General features: G+C 43.9%; 1 protein-coding gene across 1 annotated transcript in view; it reads left to right on the top strand.

Moving 5' to 3' along the window:
* Positions 1–453: 453 nt before the first annotated feature.
* The window catches only part of FRMD1 (FERM domain containing 1), a 28,317-nt gene continuing 17,078 nt past the window's right edge, over positions 454–11,692 (top strand). Inside the window, exons 1-2 of the mRNA XM_058020639.1 lie at positions 454–549; positions 5,340–5,430. Coding sequence (XP_057876622.1) covers positions 454–549; positions 5,340–5,430 — 187 coding nt within the window. The remainder of the gene's footprint in view (positions 550–5,339; positions 5,431–11,692) is intronic.

Here is an 11,692-nt window from a genome sequence, read left to right as displayed (position 1 = left end):
TGACAGCCCATTGAACTCTCTGCTTTGGGAGTGAGCGAGGTGCCTGGCTGAAGGATGGGCGCTCCCCCATGTCACGGGTGTTCTCAGGCAGCAGCCCAAGGTGGCACCTGCCTTATCGCTTACACGAGTCTGGAAACCTTGAGCCTGGTTTGTTATTCCAGGGAGACCTCATTGCTTTATGGCACTCTCATGGGACTTTCGAGCAGTTTAAAAGGTTGACACTGCCTGGTGTGTGCTGTGATGCTGGTGGAAACATTGACTGGCCCTGGAAAATGGATGACTGTTGGGAGTGGTTTTGTTTTTAAACATTTCACCACACTCATGCTGTGAGCTGCTCCCAGTGCCAACAGAAGCACAGCACTGATGCTCTCGCCTTTTCAACAGGTACATGGGATGAAGGGAGCCTGACACCAGTCTGGAGAGGAGAGCCCAGCCCCCGTGGAGCTGCCCACCATGAGCAGGACACTGCTGGCAGGCAGGATGCAGCCAGAGATCCGCAGCGTCTGCGTCTTCCTGCCCACCCGCGAGCAGCTCAGCCTGGCCGTCGGGGTGAGTGCTGGCAGGTCGCTGCATCGCGGCCGCGGTTCAGATTTGTTAGCTCCCATTGTTCTCCCAAAAGCCTGGTGCTGGTCTGCTGACCAAAAGGCTATTAGCCAGCTTAGGGTAATTGGTGCTCCATTTTCTAATTGGGCAGCTTCAACTCATTCGCAGAGTTTGTTGGAAGTCAGGGCTGTGTTTGCAGGGTGGGGGTCTCCTCTGCTCTTTTTCTGTTGTTATTTACATTTTTTTATCTCTGAATGGTTTTGCTGCTTGTAATAATCCAACAATTTTTAAAAAATTGGACTTGAAATACCTTGATTACTTAGCAAGTGTACCCAACATATGGCTGTTTACTCTTGTAAAGAGTCCAGCTGTCCCTGGTTTTGACAGCCTGCAGATCCCTTCAAAGAGTCTAAGGCAAACAGCCATTGAGGCTAGGTTTTTTCCCTCCTCTTGAGTACTCGTACACACAGAAAATCGAGGCAAGTCGCTTCATTTCTTTGATTGCTGCCTCGAATGTCTCGAAATGTGTGTGAGTGACAGCAGGGCCAGCTCAGCTGGCAGCCCAGGGTGGCACGGTGTCTGCACAGCACGGTGCCTCTTTGTGCAGTGCCGGCTGCTCCTTGAACTTGTGAGAAACTGAGCTGACAAGAGGCACTTGGTGTTCAGAGGACCAGCGAGTTTCAAAGATAAGTGCTCTCTTGTGAGCGTGTGTGTGCACTCGTGTGGGCTGGGGAGATTTGCCTTTGTTTTGGGTAGGTTTTTTTCCCCTGCTTTGGGATGAGGAGGGGGAGAAGACAGTTGAGGTGAACTGTTATTTTAAGTACTTGAGTGAAACTGTGGCTTTTGAAACTATGCGTGCTAATCTTCAAAATCCATGTCGGAATTTTCCTACCTGCTATGTGTAAGTGTAGCGTCCTTAACTGAAACAGCCTCGAGGGCTGGATGGAATAAAGCTTTAACAGAAAAATCTGGGACACTCTGCTTCTAGGTTACTGGTTCAAACCCAGCCCATCCACTGCCCCAGAAGGCTTCTGCAATCTGCTGGCTTTTGTGCAAGGCAGAAAACGATGATTTAATTAAGTTCTTGGCAGCAGGTGTACGGGCCTGGGTAATGGTCTGTTGCAGTTGACCCTAAATCTCACCTTCTTATAGCTCTTATCAGGGAGGCTAAAGATGGGAGATAGCAGAGCTGCTGGCCATGGGGAAGGTGCAGGAGGGCAGTGCACCAGCCAGGGCTGACACTATCACTGCTACTCACTCTGCCTGTGTCTAAATGGAGCACACAGCTGTTCCTTCACCACTAGATCATGCTCTGGTAAATCACAAAAACCTGCAGTTTATTGTAAAAAAATTTGGGGTGAGAAAGACTCTTAAGACTGAGTCCAGCCATAAACATGATGCTGCCAAGTCCACCACTAAACCAGGTTCCTAAATGCTACATCTGCATGTCGTTTTTATTGCCTCTAAAATATTTAATAAGCATAAGAAATAGTCTTGTGCATTGAGTGCTGACAGGAACAGAGGAAAAGTGCTGTGTCCCATCCTGTTTCCCTGTCCTGTCCCAGCCTGCTGCCCCTCCAAAAAGCTGGGGTGCCTTGTGCATCACTAGGTTGTCCTGCAGAGGAATCCCCCACAGCAGCCCTCTGTATTCCTGTTAAAGACATTTGCCCTTGTCATTTCTGATACCCCTTTCTTTCGTGTCTGGGAAATTGGGAAAGTATGTACTTGGAGATGCCTGTGTGTGAAAGGGAATAGCTGCCTGGGCCAAAACATGAGACCTCGACACATGGTTGTGTCCTAATTGCATAGAGAGTGAAACATGACCTGTTACAGCTGGGCAAGTCACCAGAAACAGCTTTTCATTTGGCTTCGGACTTTACCACAACACTCATTCAAAACAGCAACAAAAATTAAGATTTCACAGCTGGAGAGATCTTTCTTTTTTAAAGAAACATCAAGGCAATTTTCTAGTGATGTTGGTAGAACCCAAATGTAATTAGCACAACCACAGATGATACTTTGTGCATTTATTAGAATAATAATGCTACTACTAAAGATTTCCAAAGCCTTTTAACCTCTTCAGTGTGGAATGCAAATACTAAACAAGCTTGCAGCTCATTGAGGTAGGTAGGAATAGTTATCTTTCCAGCAGAATAAATTATAGATCCTTCCCATGATAAGCACAGTGTTTATGCAGGTAAGTCCTCCCTCTCCCCTCCCATATAAATTCCACCCTTCCAGATAAGAGTTTACCTATATGTGTTTTATGTGGTCACATACAGATTGAAGCTTGCTCTTTAAAATGTGTTTGTCTTACACCATTCAGAGATAGTGCAGTTGAAGAGGGAAGAGCAGGAGCCATTTTAATTTCTCTTCCCCCACAGTCAAGTAGCTCTTAATTAGCTTCAATGTCTGCCTTTCTGAATGTACAGTGAATCTGGGGAGTGGTGCACAATAAATCTGCCTTCTTGGGACTAGCTGTGGATGTGAGGAGAAGCAGAGCTGTGAGGGGAACTAGGGGTGCTGCAGCTCACCAGCTGCCCTGAGGAGGGCAAGGCAAAGTTGGAGAAACTTTTGGAGTGGAGGAAGTCTGGTGAGGGCATGTGGGTTGGTGAATGGCAAGCATAGGTCTGAAGTCTTTCAGTTGTTCTGTGAACAGGGGAGCCAATGTTTCAAAACATGCATATCAAGAAAAGCAGATATAGGCAACTAATGCACGTGAATATCTGTACGCAGAATGACCTTGAAGTAGCAGTTACCGTCTGTAAACCTGCACTTGATTTCATTTGGACTAAATTTCACGTGTAAAGAAGCCCTGAGCCCGACGTGGGACAAAGCTAAATATCAATGGAAGGAATGAGTCATAACATTTCTGAGATCAATCTTGGCACAGGAACCGTATGCATAGGGAGGAAAGTCCAAAGATGAAAAATGCAAAGGAAAGTATTGGTTGCTTTGAGCAGAGGGGAAAGTAGGAGGGAAGAGCAGTTGCAAATGTAATTGGTATTGCATAGCCTTTAAGGCTGGGAGTAGAACTTGATACAGAAGGGAAGTGCTAAGAGGAGAATGGACAAGGTTGGGAGTAGAACTTGATACAGAAGGGAAGTGCTAAGAGGAGAATGGACAAGGTGCTAGTAACATACCTGCTGTGCTAGAACTCTGCCTAAATCACTGTTGAGAGCTGTGTGCCACAAAACTGTCACTTGAAGTACTCAGTTCCCTAGAATTAAGTATCTTAAAGCAGGTTTTTCTTCCCTTAGGTATGAAAGCTTGCCACTTAGAAAATTCATTTCATTGTGTAGCATTTACAGAGAGCCCTGTGCTGCCAGTGACTCTTGCATGCCCATAACCATTCTGGCTAGAGGTAGGTCCCATCTTTCTTAGCAAATCTTTCCCAGGTAGGAGGACATGCTCAGAGCTTGCTTCTTTGGCAAAGGAGATTGCTCTGTGCCCAACTTTCCCTTCCAAGTGTGTGTTCTGAGTGTCTGACCAAACACTGCATCTAGATGTGAGACTGAAAGGGTGCAGTCTTACATGGAGACTCATTATAATAAGACCCAGATGTGGTTTGGGTCTTATCAGACCTGTACACTACCTCCTCCCTGCTCAAAGCTTACACGTGTTTGCATTGGTGTAGTGCAGGCTTCAAAGCTCCTGATAAAGCAGCAGTGAGTGTCTGGCTACTGATGCCTTGTCAAGTAGAAGAAAATGAGTACTTAAATGACCTCCTGTTTCCCATTGTCCATGTCTAGTGACATGGTACGGCCTGGGGCAGGGAGGTGAATGCAAGCCAGTTTCTGGGGTGTGTGGCATGCCTACACTATAAGAGCTTTAAAAATTAGGATGGTGATTGGTTTGTAGCAGTTAAACAGTCGACTTCTGCCCTGTCCTCTCTGTTGCTCGGCAGAGAGCACTGCACTGTACCCCTGCAGGCAGCTGCTCCTGGCACTGCCAATCTGCATGGTCCAGCACTGGGGTAATGAAATTCCAAGGTCTTGGCCCATTTTGCAGCTGCAGCTGGCTGCACCATGGCCTGAGCTGAGGTTGTCTGTGTCAGTCCTGTTCTGTTCTCCCCACCTGCTCTTTCTCTGGACTCCTTCCCCTGTGTCTCTGTGGGCTGGGGGGATTTCTGTGTTTGTCTGTCAGTACTCCTGGAATGGTGCAGTGGGACAGGGGGAAATGAGGCTATGGATGGGGAGATGTTTAGTGGGGGAATCTTCCTATCATAGTACACATCCAGGTCTGCACATGTAGTTAACCAGAACCATGCTCCTTCTGGGGCAGTCTGTGCATTACAGGAGGCAGGGATATTGGAAGGTCTCAGTGTGCAGGGAAACAGGCAAGGTCTCACAGGCTTTTGGCTGCAGCTGCCAAAGATAGAGATGTTAATGGCTGTGTGACTAGAAGTCAGCAGGAGACAGAAGGAGCTCCTCTCTGTGGGGTACAGAAAAACCACATCTCTAACCTATGAGCTACTCAGAGTCTTTGTGTTTGTTTGGGTACTTTTGTTCCTGGTTCTCCAGAATGAAACTTTTGAGTTTGGTTTTTTTATTTTCTCAAAAAATTGTAAGGGAGTGGTATTTTCGTTTCTGTAAATATTAATGATTATTATTCTATGATAATAGCAATAATACTGAAAACAAAGGATGTTCTCTGGTGTGGTTGTGTTTGGGTATTTTACTTTGGTACCCAAAGATGTATTGGCCTGCAACTCTTCTTTAGATCTCCTCTTTAGAAGAGTTGCTCCATCCAAGTGCATGAGACATCTGTAATGTTGGATTGGTTGTGTCTTTCAGGTCAAAGCCACTGGACAAGAGCTCTTTCAGCAAGTTTGTGATTTAGTGAAGATTAAAGAGCCTCACTTCTTTGGCCTCAGCATTGTTAAAAGTAAGCAAACTCAATGCAGGAGCAAGTGACTTGGCAAACATCCACAGACCCGCTTGTGTATTTACAGTGTGTGCATATATACACAGTGGCTGTGCCTGCAGGGGGAATTTGATTGTAATAAGGTCACAAAGTATGTAGATTATGCAGAGCCTTCCCAGAGCTCTTTTGATCTTTGGTATGTGGACAGACAAATTGACTAAAGGGGGGGCTTTTGTTCTCCACCTTTGTTCTGGGATTCCACCTCTTTGTGGGGCTTTCTTTCTCTCCTGTAGTGGGAGTTGCTAGTCAACATATTTGTTACTATATTCAAAACTATAGGTATTGAACAGGAGGTGGATTTTAAAAGGATTTTGGGGCTGAAAGTGTTACTTATATTCTGAAGTCACATGTGAAGAATGTGGCACTGGGGAGGAAACTCAAATGATTGTAAGGGACTGAATGCATGCATGGGACACATTGGGTTTTGAAATATCACATGGGAAATACAAAACTTCTAGTCCATGAGGTAAAATCCAGTTTGCTTGGTCCTATGGCTTAGTATTGGCCAGGAAATGGTGTTAAGATGATGCCTTAAAGAAGCAAATTGATATGAGAGATCACATTTCTGGTATGGTGTAAACATTGACATTCCCTCCCACACCCCAACTCTTAGTAATTAGAAATGGATCTGTTGCCTTGTTTATCTTGCCTTGCCATATTTCCAAAAGCACTGAAAGACTTGTCTCTCCTCCAAAAACTGTGTTATTTACTACTGCAATTCTAGATATTTCATTGAAATTATAGTAGTCTTATAGAAGCCCTTCTAAATAAGGTTGCTTTTGCCTCTTTGTAAATATGTAGGATAAAATAAGGTGGTTTTTTAAAGTTTGTCTCATTGCTTTTATGCACTCATTCTGTAAGAACTGCTTTTTTTGAGTGCAGCGTTTAATCTGAGAGGAGCACAAGCTTTTTATCCTCCATAAGGTTTGTAGAGTCTCCAAAAGATTCCTTAAACCTAATACAGCTGTGCTTTAAACCAGAATAGTTTTTTTAATGTGAGGAGACCTGAATGCTCTTAACTTTTCACACAAATCATCTCTGATTCTGAGGCCTCCCCTTTGCAACATTTTTTAACACCAGGTTTTGCTTATTCCACTTGCAGGACATCTTGGCTGAAATTGGAACCCTTGTCCTCTCCTGTAAGACAGGGCAATTTCATTCCTATTTTCTCTGAATTCTTCTGTTTTTCTCATGTTCTTTCACTTTTTCCCCCCCCTTCACATGTTTTTTGTTTCATATTTACCATACCCTGCTTTTGCCTTCCTTCACACCTTTTCTGTGAAGCAGTTTCCTTCACCCTATCAAGCACAGGGCTTCTGGTCCCAGAATACCCAGTAGTGGCAGCTATCTTTCAGCCTGTTGGAAATGTATTGTAACCACTGCATACCAAAGAGCATAATAAAGCTGTTCTGACTAGACTTCAGAGTATATTGTCCACATCTTTAAGTGGAAACAGTCTTCTCACTTCATGAAAGTATTCTTCCTTTTTATAGCAGCTAATTCTTCTAGAAAAAGTGCTTTAAAAATTAAGGAAAAGAGTTACAGGCGTCCAGTAGCCTGAATTAACATCTCTTTTTTGTTTGTTTTGGAGGCTGGTTATTTGCTTTCCTGAAAGGAAATACTTTTTCTGTTCTACAACTTGGTTTCTCTCCACCTTGATTTGGTCAGCAGACTCGATCATCTCCCTCGCTGCCTGTGGCAGCTGAGATCTTGCCTCTAGAGCAAATGTAGCACTGAGTGTGGCATTTGGAAGTAGCCTTTAAGGTATTGTCTGCTTTTCAGGGATTTTTGAATTCACAACAGGCTCTCATCTCAAAAAAGGGAAGTGCTCAGGTCAGGTAGTGGGGAGGGCTGGATAAGTGTTGCATTCCCAGGTTGCCTTGTGGATGCTGAAGTCGACTGCCTTGGCTGAGTAGTTAGTCAGTGTACATCCCACAGAGGCTGGGAATGGGGGAAGCTTGGGCCTGGTCCCTCAGGAAAGGCTGAGCTAGGTGTCCAAAAAATGGAGAGGAGGCATCTGCATTTTTCAACAAGGTAATCCTCTCCTTCATCATGCTTTCACCTCTGTGCTGCAGCTTCAAAGAGACATTTTTTTAAAAAACAGCCACCCTGTTTTAGTAATGATATCTTTCCCACTTTCTTAATGTGTATTTATTTTTGGTGGTCTGATACTGCCACATGCAAAACAAGGTATTCTAATCCACCTGCATCCATTACTTTGCTGCTAATTTGTCAACAAAACCCTGACTGTCAGCAGTAGCAAGAGAATGAAAATTAAAGGATTTCTTCAGAACTGTAGCCAATCACACTGCATGGATTATCTGGATTAGGAGCCCATTTGACCTGCAGACGTTGTGCAGATACACTAATGCTCAGTTGGTCTCATACTAAGTATGTGTGTGGGGGGAGAGGTTGGGGTCCTTAATCATAAACAGAAGTTTAACCCCTAAATGTGGCGAAAAGGGAAATGGCACCACAAAGCACCATGCAAGCTGCAAACCATGAATGCTGTAAGATCTAAGCTGTAGGTCTTGGAGCATGTTTCCCAGCATTTGATACCTAAATATGTTGCCTTCTCATCTGGCTGTTGTAGATGCTGAGGGCAAGCTTCAGGATTAAGGGTAGCAGTTACATTGTCAGGATAGCATTTTTCATCCCTTCTGCTCTTAAACTGTTTTTTTTATTCTCAAGAGGAAAACCGCTTGGACCCAATATATCTGAGAGGAAAAAAACTTGTTTCTATAAGAAGTTGATCCCTTTGAAAATCAGGTTCAGGAATGTGCATTAATGGGAGGTCCTACAAACCTTGGGACATGTTGCTCTTCTAGTTTTGTCATGGATCATCAGGCAGGCTATACCTTGTGTGCTCCTGCTGCTGAAGTGCTTGGTTTTTAATTTTATTTTTTTTTTTAACTTGTAGTTTGCTCAGTGAAAGATCCTGCGACCCTGCCAGGTTCAATCTGGTTCCATAGGCTTCAGCAGCTGGGTCTTATATGGCAAATCCTCCTGTGGGGTCAACCTTATCTAGTTCCCTGCGGGAGGTTTCCCTCTTGTTATCGGAAAGTGTGTGCAGAGACACATTCAGTCTTCTAAAACAAAACTAAATGTCAGCAGACAAAGAACAGTCAGGCTTCCTTTGTTGTTATAACCCAGATCCCTTCGATCCTGAGTTTTGGGCCATGTCTTTATAGGAGCAAGCCTTGCTTGACCTAAGCAGATGTAAGCCTTCAACTGGGAAGGAGCAAGACTGCAGCTCCTATACCTTGCCACTGTCTCTGTGTCCTCTTATGAATTTGTCAGGCTGGCTTTCTTACAAATCAAATCCCTCTGCTTCAGCTCCCCTGCCTCAAGAATAATACTCTGTTTTTTTAAAGCAATGGCTGTTCACCTTGCCAAGCATATGCTTCCCAGCACATGCTTACCAAGGAGCTCAGTGATTAACTCTGCCAAAACCACTCTGCCTCCAGTTAACTCTTCTGCATCTGTATATCCGCCAGTACTGAAGTTCATGGACAGAATTTGCTAACAGGTTATCTTTGTATTACCTGAGTGTGTCTTATAACAAAGGGTCTCTTAGGAGACAAATAACAAAAGTTCTCTGAAATACCTTATGCTGATTTCTACATACCTTGCTCACTACACAGTCCTTCCTCACTATCCATGCTTCTTGCCTGTCCTCTCTTAAATCTGCTTACATAATTGAATCTTTGTTAGGAATTTCTCCTGAATTCTAACCTGAGGTACAGCTCTATTGCACTTACTTTGGTACCTCAGATGAGTTAAATGCAATATAAGAAACACACGTGCAGAAATATACCACCTAGAGGGAGTTGCAGGGGTTCAGATGTCCAGAGAGTACAAAGTACTCCTTGAAAGGACCTACATGGTCTCTTCCTATGAAGACAATTTTTTGCCTGTACCTGCTGCCAGTTGTTTCTCCTTTGATATCAGTATAACATCCAGCCAAGTGCTCTCTTGCCTGAGAATTGCTAAGGGTTTGTTCGCCCCTGAATGAGCAGTGCTGGAAATGGCTCTGCAGCTTTTCTTGTGCAGAAGAATCCCCTGTGACACTGCTGAAGTCTGGAGATCTCTGCCTGGGGATGCCTTGTTGCTAAATGTAAGATGCCAATGTAAAATTCTGGCAGTACCTATCCATTACCAGGAATGACTGAACCTTTATCTCAGTGTTCAGATCTCGACAGTTCCTAATACCGCAAGATCTCAGGCTTCTTGATATTGTCTCCTTTCATACTACCCTCCATAGCCTTGTGTCCATCCCAGGACACTTTAGTGACCTCAGCCAGGACCTCCCTTGCTTTACTCCCAGCCTGGGTTGTGATTCTTCCCTTCATTGGGATACATGTACTTTCCAGCTAAAGCTAAAAACACAAGGTTTTCCTGAACCAAGTTCTTTTAGACCCTTTAGTAAACTGATCAGAAAGTGAACAACATTTCTTTCTATTGGCTGGAAAGGTAACACCAGGAGCATTGAGAAGCTCTGCAGAGGTGGTGGGAGCAGGTGCCATGTGGGTAGTGATTTTCCCAAATCACTAATGCTTGGAAGCTTGGGGAGATCCACATGCAAAAGGGGGTGTGTAGCCAGCTCTTCTTCAGTAATCAAACAAAAAAATCCAGGCTGGTGTTCAGGTTATGTGAGGGCTACAGCATGTGTTGTGAGGTATATTTTAGTGTGGGTTTTTGTTGTTTTTTTGGTTTTTTTAAGCTTCGGCTCTCCCCTAACCCTAGCATCCCTCTGTTCTGCTCCTGCTCTCTTTCCTGTTGCACCTCAGGGGACATAGTGGTGTTGCCACAAAGCTTCTTGAAGCATCTGGGAAAAGTTAAGCGCAATAGCCATGGATAATTTTTTTCCTTGTCTTTTACGCAGAAAATGCTTGCTATGTGGAAATTTGGCTTCACACTAATTCATATATTATTTGAATCCTATTCTTCTGGACTGTCTAGTTGCATTGCTAAAATATACATGACTCAGCCAAATTTGTTAATGGGATCTTCCTGGCTGCCTGTGGGGCTAAGCACCGACTCTTGGTAGGACACTTTTGTGGAATTAGTTAGTGCTCCTAGCCCACACTGGACACAGGAGGAGAACAAGTTTTTGGCATCACCATTACTTAGCTTTTATGTAGAGAACTTACTTTTCATAAAAAATGAGATGAGGAGGAACTGGTTAATGCAAAATAATGGCCTTTAGGTTAACAATGATTCAAAATTATTTGACCCTGTATTACAGCTTTAATTTTCCATTCCCATTTTTCCTGCAGTGTAAATAATGCCTATTGTAAGTCTGCATCACTCACTGGAACTGTGTCATTTTTTTCTAACTGGGGACCTGACACATTATTTTTTGCAACAATGCGTGTCCTATGTTTTTTTAAATACATAAAATGTGCTCAGCTAATTTTGCAGAGTAGAAGTGTTTTACATTTCTGGTAACTGCTTATTTTGAGATGTGATTTTTACAGCATGAACTTTCAATCTCATTTGAGAATTCTTAAAGGTGAAATTGGGAGAAGTGTGTAAATTTCTCTACTGCAAAGGAGCTAGCTATCCAGATGCATTTCTTGGGATTGCAGTGCAGTGCACTGGTGGGTTGTGCCGGGTCTGGTATCTGTATATATGTACATAGGGGAACCTTTCAAGAGAAGCAGATGCATTTGTAAGATCACCTGCAGTGCTGAGATGAGATTCATGAACTGAGTCAGTAGCTGCAGGTGGATGAGAGTGTATTTTTATGTGAGCATGCTTCTCAGTCAGCTTCCTATTACCTTTCACTTGTCCTTCAAGTGAGACCAGTGTAGCAATGACAGTTTGTACCTGCTGAGTATCCAGCCCTGTTTGGATCCACAGATCAAATTTATTCTTCCCTGGAAAGGGGGCCATCTGTGCATTTCTATATTGTCCTTTACAGCACTGCTCAGAGATGCTGCAGTTTGGTGCCCTCATATCTGTTAAAGATGCTTATTTTCAAATAGGATCTGGCAAAAGATCTCTTAGGGTTTCATCACTAATCCAGTGTGAGGAAAAATAAAACAAAGCCATCCACAAAGAAGTAGGGCTGTGGAGGGAAATACCTCCTTGTTTTTGTGGATGGAGGCTTCCATTGCAGGTTGACATTCCAGCCATATTAACTTCATTAAGGCAGGAATGCAGTGCTGCATTCTTGCACAGGAGGGAGGATGCTGAGCTGGAGGACCCCAAGAAGAGA

The sequence above is a fragment of the Melospiza georgiana genome, chromosome 3 (genome assembly GCF_028018845.1).
Source record: "Melospiza georgiana isolate bMelGeo1 chromosome 3, bMelGeo1.pri, whole genome shotgun sequence".
NCBI lineage: Eukaryota > Metazoa > Chordata > Aves > Passeriformes > Passerellidae > Melospiza > Melospiza georgiana.
Note: the sequence above shows the minus strand (reverse complement) of the source record. Positions and strands in the feature narration are given on the sequence as shown.